The sequence below is a fragment of the Dermacentor andersoni genome, chromosome 2 (genome assembly GCF_023375885.2).
Source record: "Dermacentor andersoni chromosome 2, qqDerAnde1_hic_scaffold, whole genome shotgun sequence".
NCBI lineage: Eukaryota > Metazoa > Arthropoda > Arachnida > Ixodida > Ixodidae > Dermacentor > Dermacentor andersoni.
The window spans coordinates 242,978,116-242,995,118 of record NC_092815.1 but is presented as its reverse complement, the minus strand read 5'-3'; the positions used below and the strand labels follow the sequence as shown (position 1 = coordinate 242,995,118).

The 17,003-nt window shown below is 49.1% G+C and overlaps 1 protein-coding gene and 1 pseudogene across 3 annotated transcripts in view; one reads left to right on the top strand and one right to left on the bottom strand.

Annotated features, from left to right (window-relative positions):
• LOC126539882 (uncharacterized) overlaps positions 1–17,003 on the bottom strand; it is a 727,003-nt gene that overhangs the window by 135,004 nt on the left and 574,996 nt on the right. For all 3 annotated transcript variants that reach the window (XM_055075676.2, XM_055075677.2, XM_050186695.3), the window contains one exon: positions 5,576–7,008. In XM_055075676.2, the coding sequence (XP_054931651.1) occupies positions 5,576–5,741 (166 nt within the window). In that variant the 5' untranslated portion in view covers positions 5,742–7,008. The remainder of the gene's footprint in view (positions 1–5,575; positions 7,009–17,003) is intronic.
• On the top strand, positions 635–2,916 carry LOC140216242 (uncharacterized; annotated as a pseudogene).

The following is a 17,003-nucleotide window of genomic DNA, read 5'->3' as shown; positions in this document are numbered from 1 at the left end:
CAGAAAACTAAAGTAATGTTTAACAGTCTCGGAAGAAGAGCACGAGGTCGCGGGATCGAATCCCGGCCACGGCGGCCGCATTTCGATGGGGGCGAAATGCGAAAACACCGGTGTATTTAGATTTAGGTGCACGTTAAAGAACCCCAGGTGGTCGAAATTTCCGGAGTCCTCCACTACGGCGTGCCTCATAATCAGAAAGTGGTTTTGGCACGTAAAGCCCCATAATTTAATTTAATTTTTAGTCTCGGAAGAAAACAGCAATTTACAATAGGTAGCGAGGCACTGGAAGTGGTAAGGGAATACATCTACTTAGGGCAGGTAGTGACGGCGGATCCGGATCATGAGACGGAAATAATCAGAAGAATAAGATTGGGATGGGGTGCGTTTGGCAGGCATTCTCAGATCATGAACAGCAGGTTGCCATTATCGCTCAAGAGAAAAGTGTATAATAGCTGTGTCTTACCAATACTCACCTACGGGGCAGAAACCTGTAGGCTTACGAAAAGGGTTCTACTTAAATTGAGGACGACGCAACGAGCTATGGAAAGAAGAATGATGGGTGTAACGTTAAGGGATAAGAAAAGAGCAGATTGGGTGAGGGAACAAACGCGAGTTAATGACATCTTAGTTGAAATCAAGAAAAAGAAATGGGCATGGGCAGGACATGTAATGAGGAGGGGAGATAACCGATGGTCATTAAGGGTTACGGACTGGATTCCAAGGGAAGGGAAGCGTAGCAGGGGGCGGCAGAAAGTTATGTGGCTGGATGAGATTAAGAAGTTTGCAGGGACGACATGACCACAATTAGTACATGACCGGGGTTGTTGGAGAAGTATGGGAGAGGCCTTTGCCCTGCAGTGGGCGTAACCAGGCTGATGATGATGGTGATGATGATGATGAAGCACGCAGGACGCGATGCTGCAGCTCAAATTTCAAATCATCGATGATGGCGGCAGCGCCCGTGACAACTAAGCGATCGTAGGGTTCGACCTGGAGAACGCCTTCGATGAGTTGAAGCACTCTGTGATTCTCTCCCAAGTCTCCAAGCTCAACATGGGCGAAAGATCCTGAAGGACATGAAGGACTTCCTCACGGACAGGACTGCCCAGCTACGAGCAGGCGACCTACAGACGCAAGACAAAAAGCTCAGGAGAACCGGCACACCGCACGGATCGGTCATTTCGCCGATGCTGTTCAACTTGGTAATGATCGGAGTAGCCGAAAAGCTCGCGGACATCGAAGACGTCAGGCCCACCTTCTGCGCGGACGATGTCACGCTGTGGGTGACCGGTGGCAGCGACGCCCACATCGAAGGCGCGCTGCAAGCCGCCGTCGCCACAATAGAAGACTATCTGGAAGGCACCGGACTGAGATGTTCGCCGAGCGAATCGGAGCTTCTGATTCTTCCACCTACCAAAAACGGCAATGGCAAGACATGACAACGCGAATACGAAGAAAACCAGGATCGTAACCAAATCCGACAACGTGATCCCCGAGATAGGCAAAATTAGGATCCTACACATGGTCATCGAAAAGCACGGAAGAAACGGTTAAGCTATCACCCGTCTCACGGCAACAGCGGCCAACGCGATTCGACTCCTCAAACGAGTGACTGCCCGGAAGGCTGGCATGAGAGAGAAGAGCCTAATTAGGCTCGTTCAATCCTTCATTATCAGCCACGTCGAGTACGTTGCAGCCTACCACAGATGACTGCAACACGAACGTAACAAAATCAATGTGATCATCAGAAGAGCGTACATGATGGCGCTAGGCCTGTTCGAGTCCACGAGCACGACCGGCTTTTTAAAACTCGGGATACACCACACGCTCGAAGAAATAGCCGAAGCGCAACGGACCTCTCATCTTGAGCGACGGTCCATTACCAAAGCCGGGAGGAAGATACTGGACAACCTGGGAATAAGACGCTCGAACGAGGTGAAGAAGAAGCTCCCCGTCCCAGAAGAGGTCCGACGCCAGACCAGAATCGACCCCATACCGAAGAGCATGAATCCCGAGTTCAACAAGGGAACAAGAGCGGCGAGGGCCAAGGCTCTCATCGATCAGCACGCCAGCGACGAGCACGCGCGGTGCGTGGACGCGGCCGAATAGCAACGGAACACCTTCGAAGCGGTCGTCATGGAGGCGTCAACCGGCGCCACGAGGACGGCAGCGAGCGTGAGAAGCGCTGGAGCGGAACAAGCGGAGGATCTAGCCATCGCCCTGGCCATCACCGATGCAGACTGCCACATGGTGCTGAGTAACTCGAGACAGGCGGTGCGAAACTTCGCCAGAGGCCGAACCTGCAAGGAGGCTGAGCGCGTACTGCGAGCGGCCAAACTAGAAAACAGAAAAGTAAGACTCAAGTGGTTCCCGGCGCACGCGGGCGACGCGACGGAACGCAATGAGAATTCCAATGACACGACACACGCAGCGGTGCGAGCGCTAACCAACCGCACCCGGGCGACAGACCGTCCGACGTGGTTCGGAACCAAGGACCGCATGACGGACTACAACGAAATCGCGAACACCTACCACCTGACTGGCAGGGCTCTCCCACCCCCGCACCCGAGGCTGAGTCGAGCGGAGGCGGTACTACTGAGACAGCTCCAGACCAGATCGCTTTCGAGCCCGGGACTGATGCATCGCATGTAGCCCGAGACATACCTGACCGATAAGTGCAGAGTCTACCAGAGGGAGATGGCAGATTGCACGCACATCTTGTGGGACTGCGTTAAAAATCCAGAAGAAGCAAGATAAAGAACGATCCCACTGCGGCTCGATGCAGCCGCGAAGAGCTACGACCAAGACGAACAGCTCTGGGCCGTCCAGCAGGTCCACGGGGCGCTCTAAAGGCAGGAGCCCAGCGAGCCGGCAACGGCGAGCAGAGACCGGCGCCGAGTAACGGCGACCTCGTAGAAGACGTAGGCCCTCGTCGGAAGGCGCAGCACAAATAATGTTGGCTCCAATCCAACCCAATTCAATTGTAAACAATGTAGCCAACATTGACGTATGCAGTTCTACACCTGTGGATCAATACAAAAGAGACTCAGCATTTTGTTTATGCTATGCGTGCAGTCTGGTGTCGCATGTACATGCGACCACGTGCGTTTGCAAAACGGTAGTTGTCCATGTGTCGTTAGGGTGATAAAACCTAGAACGCGTTCCGCGATGTAGGTGTAGCGCCAACGGGGCAAGCAAGGTCGTTTAGAGGGCCACGTTTCCCCTAGGCATCGCATCAATTAGTTTTGTAATCTCTTTCGAACGGAGGCAACTTAAGTACCATTGACCATTAACGTCTGCCAGTCCATCAATGCCTTGCACGTTTGGTGGGTAAATTTCCCTTATATTGTGGACATGAAGGGCATGGCTCGTCATATGCCCCCTTTGGAATTCCACAAGGTTTTCTCACATAAAGACAAAGTACTACCCTGCATGTAGTTGAAAACACTGGCAATAAACTTCAAAAAATGAAGCTTTATTTTCTGGATTGGGAGACACTACTGTTACCGTCTCTTTAATCGAGGACATGGGGAAAAGCAGTCAAGGGCTTGGAGAGTAATTATTGCCGTTCATCCTCCCGTTGCTCCCTTCCCGACTAGCGAGCATTGAAAATTTGCACGCACAAATCAGCACGAGTGCTAAAAATTGCGGCACCATGTATCAATATATGCTTCGCAGCGAAAACATTCTACAATCTATAATAAATGGTTCGACAGTCGCTCTGTCGGAGTTGTAGGCTGCCTGACTCATGCACTTTTCCCTTCCAAAACTGCAGCTTCGAGTTTTTGGAGCAGACGTCAAGGAAGTTAAACGCGGACCGAAGAGGCTAAACTAAGTGACGATGGGGAGAAGGTGACGTGGGCGGAGATTCGCTGTTTTAGGCATATCGGCAGTATCGGGAAGAGATTGTTGCAACAGTGGGAGGGCGTCCGCCGGTGGCTTACGGGTAGGCGGATGTTAGTTCGTTCCTCAGGGGCGTAGCCGCGACGTTCACTGCTGGCACTGTCGACAGAACCGGAAGATGTGAGCTCGATAGCCACAGTATTAATAAGTAGGGCTGGGGGGGATGCCAAGTGCAGCAATACGGCTCCGCAAGTACTGGTAGTGTTAGTGAAGCCATAGAAGCGTGGCCGACAGGTGTATAGGCACAGACACGGTGAGGATCGGGGACAGCGGCACGCCCACTGCTGCAGTTAGTCCCTTGTGGGAATAAAACGTACTTTGTTGGAGAAGTTTGCAGTTGCTCTTAATTACCCCGGCACATTTATTAGAGCACAGCAATTTACAAGAAAGCAGCAATTTTCATTAATTACAGGTGCTTTACTCGAGTCGTACTTACTTTATTCATAATTTAGCGCCTCCTGATAGGACAAAGAAAGCACTTATCTGTACTGCTAACCACTTACAGGACCTGAATTTGCTCATTGCAGATATCCTCCTTGGCACAGTGCTTGAATCAACTAGTTCTTCCTTCTAGATTCTTTTTTTTTTTCAGTGCAATGAGGCGAAAGAAACAAGGATTTGTGAATAATGCAAGCAATCATATTTCACTACCCGTTGTCTGCTTCGACTTCAAGCCGAAGAGAGACTTGTATCTGTGGATTTAAGCATTAGTGAAGCAGGCTCGCGTATTTGCATATATAAGGCTAGGGTAGCTTAGACAGGAGATGCCGCAAACGAATCCCTTTACAAGCATGCTTCTATACTCACATCAGGATATTTCCAGTGTTTCTATACGGTATTGTGGCAGCATGTATAAAACACATAGCCAATACAAGTAAAATTTAACAAATACCCTAGGCAGGGCCCTCGTTCGAGTACCACCATCGGGTATATTAGAAAAATCAAATCGCCGTAGGTGACAAACTATCATCGTGAAAGGCTGTGAACTGGGGCAGCATTTAAATATTTGCACAACTACTTGTCGCATATTAAAAGCACGATAGCTAAAAGCGCAATTCATGTTCGCATCAGCCTTGACTGATGCGAACATTACTTTTTCAGTGCTGCATGCTTACATGTTAGCAAATACCTTGAGGGCGTGACAGAAGCACTTTTAATGAAAAGTTACTGGCCTTGTAGGGGTGTCTAGCTAACGACGTGTCGCAGTACTAACATAACGCGCAAGACCGAAAGCCTCAATTTCTCATTCCGGTGTAATGGAGCGCCCGAGAGTAAATAAAGATGGATAAAAACATACAGGACCCAAGCGCTGCCCTGCGACATCGCTGCACTTGAATCAACCCATTCCAACAAGCCCAACTTTCAGTCCTTCTTGACCTCTCTTCTTTTTTGGCGATGCCGTTATGCACTGCTATTACAGAAATGGTCCATGCCTGATTACTTAGGATCGGTGACAGCAAACGGAGTAGGATAATGACTTATATATGCACTGATTGTTCTCGCTGGTCGCCATTGTCATTATATACAATAACCAAACGGGAGATTCGCAGTTTGCTTTGTCTTGTTCGAAATTTGTTCTCTTTGTATATTTACTGTTTGAAATGCCCCCTTACTTTATGCCCTACCATAGGGCCTGTAAGGTTCTTTTGAATAAATAAACAAGTGCACCCACCTGTGGGCCTCGGGATGCGCAGGTCGTGCCCCAGTAACGGAGGAGTGGGCATCGTACTCGACTGCCACTCGGTGCTGGCCATCACGGTGGTGGTGACGGAGCTGGTCGCGGTCGTATCGAGCCCACCGCCAATGTCGTTGACAGTCCGGTTGCGAGCGGCTCGCATGGCCAACACGGGGCGCCTATGCGGACCGCCATGCCTCCATCACGGCCTCAGCGGCGACGGCTCACCGGGCGGGCGGCGCACTCGCCTGCGCCTCGCATTACGGCCGAAGCGATGCATTCGCCTGTTCGCAAACTCGCAAGAGCCTTTGTGTTCTCCGCACAAAATAGTACACAGGTTCAGCGCTGGGCGATGGAGGCAAACGCACCGCCGCAACACAATCACCGCCGAACGACCACGTGTCGCGTAGGGACCGGCAGTGATGGCTTGCGCTTCTTGCAGCTGCGCTGAAGTTCCCAGAAAACGTCTTCGCCGAATTCAGAGCTTGGCAACTGACGCTGTCCTTGGTTTCGGGGCCGCGAGAAGTGACAGCGCAAGAGCCACATCACCAAGCTCAACTAAATCAAACATGCTTACGCGCAAGATAATTAGGGAGTTGCTTCTTTGTCAGGATTCCAAATTAACGTAGCCGTTCAACCTACGGTCTTAGACACTGCGTTAAGTGACACCTACATTCGGACAAACACGTTATACTGTGACCAAACGACCAGCTGAACGGTGGAGCTCTGACACAGCGCTTTCAAGAGAGGGCCTTGTCTTATATCTCAACGACTAATCCACTTTGTTCCGTTGGACCTACGTACAAATAAATCTCCACCGCTATGGTTGGAGTTGAAAATATTTGCTTTTAGGCTAGAAAGGAAAGCACTTCTAGAAAACACGATGTGGCAGCAGTCAAACTCTTAGCCAAGCACGAAAGTTCTCGTAAGTGCTCGAACTTAGCTTGGCTTCAGTGTCTCGCTTAGCGTTTTCCTGTGGGAGCCTACAATTTATATAGCAAAGCACGCAAAGTGGAATTTTGCTCTTTCCGAAATTCTAATCTCATTTGAGTGAAATCCCTTTTAGTGTTCCTGCTTAGAGCGTCGACAATGCACAGGTCGTTGAAGGTGCGCCTCCGGACGTTAGTGGCGGAATTTAGGCTAAAGCGTCAGACGGCAGTAAACTGCACTGTCGGAAAAGGTCTACGAGATAAAAAAAAATTGCTTGACAGTACAGCAAAATTATCTCGAGAAAGGGCACTAGAGGTGGCGCCACCTGCGTCACCAGCCTCGGTGCGAAATAAGCTGAGCAGCACGCAGCACGCAGATTGATGCGATGCTCTCTTGCATTGTTGCCGTTCTAGCGAAGGTTACGCAAGTCGCTGTTGTCGTAGCCAAATCCAAAGCTGCACTGGAGGCATCTTGATTGCACAGCATCCGTTTGCTTCGACCTGCAAATATAAGGAGCGAATTAAAATAAACGAACAGTTTATCATTACAATGCACAAATAACTCTTACGCAGGTAGCACATATCTTCAGCATGACACGGTTGTAGAAGTGAGCTTCTCGTCAAATGGTACTGATAATACAAACCCATGAAATTTGAAGGATAGCTGGAGGCCACAACGTGTAATACAACTGAAGGTTATGGACGTTATGTGAACAAACGGGAAGGCGTCTGTACGACTTCTAGTATTCTAGATGCGATTCAGACAAAAAAGGTGTGTGGAGCGGGTAATGTATTGTACAGAACAAATAATCGGTGATGCCTCAGAATAAGCAAAGGGATAAGAATGAAACGGAAATTCAGTCGAGAATAACAGGGAATTAGGTGAAGCAATCAAGGTAAAATAATGAGCAGAACCAATCGCATAAATGCCGACGTTGATGCGCTTAGAAATGAATAAATACACAGGGCGTTTTATTTAACAGCACCAAATTTTGAAAATTGTATGTGGTAGACAGCACAGTTCTAACCCCTGAGCTAAATTACTTGTTGAGGTGGCCTCTACTTCCACGAGAAACGGCAATGCTTTATTGAATAATAAACTTAGTTACACTAATTAACTTTTTAAAGAATTAGTTAACGGCGCGTATTTCATTCTACGTGTTGTAGCTACTGAGTTGGGAAGGCATATCGCCTTGTAACGAATTCTGAGGATGGCACAGGTTTTCAGATATGCGGCGTCAAATCTGCGGTAACTATAATAATAATAATAATAATAATAATAATAATAATTAGTTTTCATCATCACACTGATGAACGAAGCAGTAGGTAAAAACTACTCTCCGTAGAGGCAGCTTGACAAAGGCCTGCAGCTAACTTTCTACAAAACAATCAGCAGCGGCAATTACAATAACATGCAACACAAGCCAAAACAAAAAGGAAAAAAATAAATACACAGGATATCTTAATTTCATCAGCAGACAAAGCACAGGAACAAGTATAAGGGTTGCCAGAAAATCAACACAATTTAAGAACCTAGCAAATGCAGTTATCGCAATTCGATTGGTGTACACTCTTAAGCAAAATTACACCCTTTTGCCACACAACAATAATCGTCATCTGTCTCGTCGGCATTTTCCTTTTTTAAAGCGGCGAGCTCGGTACTTCGCACTAACGAACGGCATGCGCGTTATCAGCATGACATAGTATTGCCGACTGGAAAGTAGTGCGCCCGGCGTTTTCAAGAAAGCAAGCGCAAGCAAGGCAGATGACTATTATTGTGTGGCAGATATACACCGAGAAGGGTGTACCTTTTTCAAAGAGTGTATACTGCAGAAAATCTATACTAGCTTTCACATATTTATTAAGTAGTGTAGGCATTATGTAGGATGACTTATCTTTGTAATAATTTCTTTTCGTTCTTATAACCTTCCAAATTTATTTATATCTTGTATTAAGCGATGCAATGTTTTGCTGTAGATGTGAAAGTTCATCTCGAAAATGCCGATTTTCTTTCACTTCGCGCGTAAGCGCTACGGTTAACTTAAAGTGTAGAGGCTGTGGGCAGGTAAACTTCCAGCCTGCTGAAACAATTCACCCGTGTGGGCATCATACGGTAAATTAAAAATTATTATGCTGCACAATTTTTTGCATCAGGTATAGTTTTTGCAAGTTGGTAGAAGTTGCGGAGCCTCACGCAAAAAAAAAAGATAATATGTGAGGAGTGAATAAAAAAAAAGTGATTCATAAAGTAAAAGCTTTACTTTAAATGGCAACATTGTTTTACCACTATATGTCATACCCACAATGTGCGATAACTGGTTCAGCACACTGTCCATAAGTTTGTTCCAAAATATATTGATTGAAAACGCAACTCGCAGAATTTTTATATGATTTACCAGCTCAATTTTACAAATTATCGTTTATTGGGTTATTTATTTGTCTAATTAATACCGCCTCAGTTTTACTTGTGTTCGTGCTTAAATTAATAATCCGGTTCATTCTTTCCTGTGTTGAGCAGAAACAAATATGCTGACGTCGTCGGCATACAGAAAGTATGTAGGGTCGGGACAAATGCGAATTAAGTCATTTATGTAAGCTATAAAAAGAAGAAGCCCCAGGATGCTTCCCTGCGCTACACCCTCAGACATATAATTCAGCCCCGAGCAGTTCCTCTCGATCTTGACTACCTGTTTGCGATGTTTTAAATCAGTTCATATTAAGTCTAGCACATGACCACGAATTTCATAACATTGTAATTTTTGAAACAACGTAAAATGCTGAACTTTATCAAGATCTTTGCAAGAGTCTACATAAATACCTAGCACGACATGTTTGTTTTCAAATTGGGATAGAGTAAACTCTTTTTCCTCCATCAATGTCATCTCTAGGTCGGGGTTTTCTGAAGCCAAACTGAGCAGTTAAAATCACATTGTTTTTCGAGAAATTGGTACGAGTGACGGTGCTTAAATTTTTCTATCCCTATCAAAAAAACTGGCGATATAGGTATGGGTCAATAGGTTCTAACATCATTTTTAGCACCCTTCTTGAACAAAACACTGATTTTGCTACTTGCAAGCTTTCAGGAAAAATTGCACTCGAAAAACAAAAAAAATTATATAATTAATATAAGGGAGAAGATATGCAGCGAATATATAATGGCACTAATCTGCATGCTCCACATCACGAGACGAACTGTTCTTAAATTGTGAAAAACGGAATAGACAACTTGTTCCACTACAGGCTCAAAAAACGTGGAAGAGAAATTTGAATTCGAGAGAAATTGAGTGAAATCCCTAGGGATCACGTCATCTGCAACATTCACGAAGTAGTCATTAAACAAATGTATGCGTTAAGAGACAAAGCCGGCATTATCACTACTAATATGGATCAGATAGTTCAAGAGGCCGAGGATTTCTATAGATATTTATACAGTACCGGTGACACCTACGACGCTAATGGAAGAGAGAATAGTCTAGAGGAATTTGAAATCCCACAAGTAACGCCGGAAGAGGTAAAGAACGCCTTGGGAGCTATGCAAAGGGGGAAGGCAGCTGGGGACGATCAGGTAACAGCAGATTTGTTGAAGGATGGTGGGCAGATTGTTGTAGAAAAACTGGCCACCCTGTATACGCAATGCCTCATGACTTCGAGCGTACCGGAATCTTGGAAGAATTCTAACATAATCTTAATCCATAAGAAAGGGGACGCCAAAGACTTGAAAATTATAGACCGATCAGCTTACTGTACGTTGCCTACAAAGTATTTACTAAGGTAATCGCAAACAGAATAAGGAATACCTTAGACTTCTGTCAACCAAAGGACCAGGCAGGATTCCGTAAAGGCTACTCAACAATTGACCATATTCACACTATGAATCAGGTGATAGAGAAATGTGCGGAATATAACCAACCTTTATATATAGCTTTCATTGATTACGAGAAAGTGTTTGATTCAGTCGACACCTCAGCAGTCATGGAGGCATTACGAAATCAGGGTGTAGACGAGTCGTATGTAAAAATACTGAAAGATATTGTCACGTGGTGGTGACGTTGAATAACACAGTAGGAATACTGTGAACGACAAAACTAACTTTTAATGGGCGAACCTGTGCCCACAAAACAGGCTACACTTATAGCACAGCGATAGCGGCGAACACGCTCGGCGATCGTCGAAAATCTGATCAGCGGGTCAAGCGCGTCGGCTTTTATAGATCAGTCGTCGAATGTTCCAGATTAACCGATGGCACCCGCGTGTCTTCCACAAAGTTCTACACTATTCGCGTCGCGCATACATGCAATCAGATTACACAAGTTGCGGTGAAAGACAGTGGACGGAACCATCGATAACATTCCAGAAACTTCTTTTACGTGCAGACGCGTCCTGCGCTACGCGATAATATTTGTTAGGCGGCCAAACGTGGTCGCCCGATAAAGATAAGTACATGTGTCATTACCCCCCTCTTAAAAAGCATCGACCCGATGCTGCAAACAAACGAAACTAATAAACAAAAGCACTTGTAGCACAGAAAAAAAAATAAGGAAGTTCGTCAGCGTCCGTAAAAGGGTTTAAGGCGCACCACGTGGACCACTTCAGGTCGTGCGCGGCGCCGCTGTGAATGCGAAATGCCGTCTGGCACGACCTCATAGTCCAGAACGCCAATACGTCGGATAAGCTTGTAGGGTCCGAAATAGCGTCGGAGTAGTTTCTCACTGAGTCCTCGTCGGCGTATCGGGGTCCATACCCAAACACGGTCGCCGGGCTGGTACTCGACGAAGCGTCGTCGGAGGCTGTAGTGTCGGCTGTCGGTCCTCTGCTGGTTCTTGATCCGCAGGCGGGCGAGCTGGCGGGCTTCTTCGGCGCGCTGGAGATAGATAGCGACGTCAAGATTGTCCTCGTCAGTGACGTGCGGCAGCATGGCGTCGAGCGTCGTCGTCGGGTTCCTGCCGTAGACCAGCTTAAATGGCGTTATCTGTGTTGTTTCTTGCACCGCCGTGTTGTAAGCGAATGTTACGTACGGCAGGATCGCATCCCAGGTCTTGTGTTCGACGTCAACGTACATCGCTAGCATGTCGGCGAGGGTCTTATTCAGCAGCTTCGTAAGACCATTCGTCTGCGGATGGTAGGCCGTTGTCCTCTTGTGCCTTGGCTGACTGTATTTCAGCATGGCTTGGGTGAGCTCCGCTGTAAAGGCCGTTCCTCTATCGGTGATGAGGACTTCTGGGGCGCCATGTCGCAGCAGGATGTTTTCGACAAAGAATTTCGCCACTTCGGCTGCGCTACCTTTCGGCAGTGCTTTAGTTTCAGCGAAGCGGGTGAGGTAGTCCGTCGCCACGACGATCCACTTATTTCCGGTTGTTGACGTCGGAAAGGGTCCCAGCAAGTCCATCCCGATCTGCTGGAATGGTCGGCAAGGAGGCTCGATTGGCTGTAGTAATCCGGCTGGCCTTGTCGGCGGTGTCTTGCGTCGCTGACACGCTCGGCATGTTCTGACATAACGGGGGACGTCGGCGGTCAGGCGCGGCCAATAATACTTTTCTTGTATCCTCCATAGTGTCCGGGAAAATTCGAGGTGTCCAGCGGTCGGATCGTCATGTAGAGCATGCAATACTTCTGGACGAAGTCATGACGGGACCACAAGAAGGTAGTTGGCGCGGACTGGTGAGAAGTTCTTCTTCACGAGTAGATTGTTTTGAAGCGGGAAGGAAGATAATCCGCGCTTAAATGCCCTGGGTACAACGTCGGTGTGCCCTTCCAAATATTCGACGAAGCCTTATAGCTCCGGGTCTGCCCGCTGCTGTTCAGCGAAGTCTACCGCGCTTATCATTCCAAGGAAGGCGTCGTCATTCCCGTCGTCCTGCGGCGGCGGGTCATTGGGGGCGCGTGATAGGCAATCGGCATCGGAGTGTTTTCGTCCGGACTTCTAGGTTACAGTGATGCCGTATTCTTGTAGTCTGAGGCTTCACCGCCCCAGTCGTCCTGAAGGATCCTTTATATTCGCTAGCCAACACAAGGCGTGATGGTCACTGACGACTTTGAATGGCCTGCCATAAAGATAAGGGCGAAATTTAGCTGTAGCCCAAACGATGGCGAGGCATTCCTTTTCGGTCGTAGAATAGTTGCCTTCCGCTTTTGACAGCGACCGGCTAGCGTAAGCTATCACCTGTTCGACTCCGTTTCTCCTCTGGACTAGAACGGCACCGAGGCCTAGGCTGCTGGCGTCAGTATGGATTTCTGTATCGGCGTACTCGTCAAAATGCGCAAGTACCGGCGGCGACTGCATGCGTCGTTTGAGTTCTTCAAATGCGTCGGCCGGTGGCGTTTCCCACTTGAACTCAACATCACATTTACTTAGACGTGTCAACGGCTCGGCGATGCGTCAAAGTCCTTGACAAAGCGCCTGTAGTAGGCACACATGCCAAGGAATCTACGCACTGCTTTCTTGTTGATGGGTTGCGGGAACTGCGCGATTGCAGCTGTCTTTTGCTGGTCTGGACGGACACCAGATTTGCTGATTACGTGGCCTAGGAACAGAAGCTCATTGTAAGCGAAGCGGCATTTTTCCTGCTTCAGAGTAAGCCCTGACGACTTGATGGCCTCTAGTACTGTCGCAAGACGCTTGAGGTGATCGTCGAAATTTCCGGCGAAGACGACGACGTCATCCAAGTAAACTAGACAGGTCTACCACTTCAATCCTGCTAACACCGTGTCCATGACGCACTGGAACGCTGCAGGCGTAGAGCCCAGTCCGAATGGCATAACCTTGAACTCGTAGAGGCCGTATGGGGTGATGAAGGCCGTCTTTTCGCGATCTCTTTCGTCGACTTCTATTTGCCAATAGACAGACTTGAGGTCCATCGACGAGAAGTATTTAGCGTTGCAGAGCCGATCCAATGCGTCGTCTATTCGTGGGAGGGGGTATACGTCCTTCTTCGTGATCTTGTTCAGACGACGATAATCGACGCAGAAACGTAAGGTTCCGTCCTTTTTCTTTGCCAGGACAACAGGGGATGCCCACGGGCTTTTCGACGGCTGGATGATGTCGTTGCGCAGCATTTTGTCGACTTGTTCTCTTATAGCTGCACGTTCTCGCGGTGAAACTCGGTAAGGGCTCTGGTGGAGTGGTCGAGCGCACTCCTCGGTGATTATGCGATGCTTGGCGACTGGTGTTTGTCGAATCCTCGATGACGTCGAAAAGCAGCCTTTGTATCGTCGGAGCAGACTTCTGAGCTGCTGTTGCTTAATCATGGGGAGACTTGGATTAATGTCGTAGTCTGGTTCGGGAACCATCGTCGTCGGGGTAGATGCGGCGGAATCCGAGATGACAAACGCATTACTGGTTTCCAGAATTTCCTCGATGTAGGCAATCATCGTGCCCTTGTTGATATGCTTGAACTCGTAACTGAAGTTTGTCAGCAACACTTCAGTTTTCCCTCCATGCAGTCGAGCGATCCCTCTTGCGACGCAAATTTCACGGTCTAGCAGTAGACGTTGGTCGCCTTCGATGACGCCTTCTACGTCAGTGGGTGTTTCGGTGCCGACCGAAATAACAATGCTGGAGCGAGGCGGGATGCTCACTTGATCTTCGAGCACACTCAAGGCGTGGTGACTACTAGGGCTCTCCGGCAGTATCGCTTTATCTTCCGACAGCGTTATTGACTTCGACTTCAGGTCGATGATTGCGCCGTGTTGGTTCAGGAAGTCCATACCGAGAATGACGTCTCGCGAACACTGTTGGAGGATAACGAAGGTGGCAGGGTAAGTCCTGTCATGAATGGTTATTCTTGCCGTGCAGATTCCAGTCGGCGTGATGAGGTGTCCTCCAGCGGTTCGAAATTGAGGGCCTTCCCATGCAGTTTTAACTTTCTTCAACTGGGCGGCGATGTGTCCACTCATTACTGAGTAATTGCCCCCTGTGTCCACTAAGGCGGTAACTGCGTGGCTGTCGAGAAGCACGTCGAGGTCGGTGGTTCTTTGTCTGGCGTTGCAGTTGGGTCTTGGCGTCGGATCATGGCTGCGTCGTGTTGAACTGAAGCATGAACGTCGCGTCGTCAAGTCGTCTTTCGTCGGTGTAGTCTTGGCTTCCTGACTTCGTCGGGACGGCAGCGTGTCGTCATTAGGTCGTCGAGATGGATTCTTTGTCGTCCTCGTCGGCGGCGGAGGATCTTCGTCAGTTCGACGAACAGCAACCGCACTTCCATCGGTTGCTGCTTTTAGTTTTCCGGATATGGGCTCGCAGAGCGGCCCCGGGCTGGGCTGGTGTATGGTAGGCGCTGCGGCGACAGGTAGCGGCCTGGTGACGGCGAACGGGACGGTCGTCGAGGGCTCTATTGAGTAGCGGCGAGGTAGTCGGCGATGTCACGTGGGCGCTCTCCAAGCTGTGGACGCGGTGCGTTGACGGCGAACCCTCTCAGGCCCAAGTTGCGGTATGGGCATCAGCGATACACATGGCCGGCTTCTCCGCAGTGATAGCACAGCGGGCGATAGTCGGGGGCTCGCCTAATGTCCGTCTTTCTCGCGTAGGTGCGCTGGGCGACGGGTGGACGTGCTGGTGGCGGCGGACGACGGAATTGCGGAGTTACAGGGCCCTGGCGCGGTAGCGGAGGGGGGCCTTGACGGCGTGCGACGGCGGCGTAGGTCATCGCTTCTGGCTGGGGCTGCGGTAATTGAGGTTGTACCTCAGGAACTCTAAGCGATCGCTGAACCTCATCTTTTACGATGTCGGCGATCGAGGCCACCTGAGGCTGCGACGAAGGCAGGACCTTGCGCAGTTCTTCGCGCACAATGGCCCTGATGGTCTCTTGAAGCTCGTCAGAACCCAGTCCTTGAATGGCGTACTGCGGCGTGAGCCCCTGGCGGTTATATTGCCGAGTGCGCATCTCCAGAGTTTTCTCGATCGTCGATGCCTCTGCAGAAAACTCAGCTACGGTCTTTGGCGGGTTACGAATAAGTCCGGCGAAAAGTTCTTGCTTGACGCCCCGCATCAGGAAGCGAACTTTTTTCTCCTCCGACATTTTCGGGTCGGCGTGCCGGAAAAGACGGGCCATCTCCTCCGTGAAGATCTCGATCGTCTCGTTTGGCAGCTGCACTCTGGTTTCTAGTAGTGCTTGGGCTCGCTCTTTTCGCACGACGCTTGTAAACGTTTGCAAGAAGCCGCTTCGGAACAGGTCCCACGTCGTTATGGTGGCTTCTCGATTCTCGAACCAGGTCCTGGCGGCGTCTTCCAATGCGAAATATACATGCCGCAGCTTGTCGTCGCTGTCCCAACTGTTAAACGTAGCGACCCTCTCATACGTCTCCAGCCAGCTTTCCGGGTCCTCAAATGTGGAACCGCGGAACGTCGCTGGCTCCCTGGGCTGCTGCAGAACTATTGGGGCTGCTCCAGCTGCCATTGGGGCTGTCGTCTTGGTCGTCTCTGGACGAACTTCTCTGTCGATCTTCTTGGTCGTCTCTGGTAGAATTCCGTGTTCCGGGGGCAGCTGCTGTAGCCGGCGGCTTGCTCGATGTTCCGGGACGGCGCTGGTGTTGTCTTTGCGGTCCGGGCTTGGATTACGGCTTGTCGGGGGCGTCCGGTACATGAATGTAAAGCACCTCCACCAGATGTCACGTGGTGGTGACGTTGAATAACACAGTAGGAATACTGTGGACGACAAAACTTTTATTGGGCGAACCTGTGTCCACAAAACAGGCTACACTTATAGCACAACGATAGCGGCGAACACGCTCGGCGATCGTCGAAAATCTGATCAGCGGGTCAAGCGCGTCGGCTTTTATAGATCAGTCGTCGAATGTTCCAGATTAACCGATTGGACCCGCGTGTCTTCCACAAAGTTCTACACTATTCGCGTCGCGCATACATGCAATCAGATTACACAAGTTGCGGTGAAAGACAGTGGACGGATCCATCGATAACATTCTAGAAACTTCTTTTACGCGCAGGCGCGTCCTGCGCTGCGCGATAATATTTGTTAGGCGGCCAAACGTGGTCGCCCGATAAAGATAAGTACATGTGTCAATATCTATAGCGGCTCCACAGCCACCGTAGTCCTCCATAAAGAAAGTAACAAAATCACAATAAAGAAAGGCGTCAGGGAGGGCGATACAATCTCTCCAGTGCTATTCACAGCGTGTTTACAGGAGGTATTCAGAGACCTGGATTGGGAAGAATTGGGGATAAGACTTAATGGAGAATACCTTAGTAACTTGCGATTCGTTGATGATATTGCCTTGCTTAGTAACTCAGGGGACCAACTGCAATGCATGCTCACTGACCTGGAAAGGCAAAGCAGAAGGGTTGGTCTAAACATAATCTGCAGAAGACTAAAGTAATGTTTAACCGTCTCGGAAGAGAACAGCAGTTTACGATAGGTAGCGAGGCACTGGAAGTGGTAAAGGAATACATCTACTTAGGACAGGTAGTGACCGTGGATCCGGATCATGAGACTGAAATAATCAGAAGAATAAGAATGGGCTGGGAAGCGTTTGGCAGGCATTCTCAA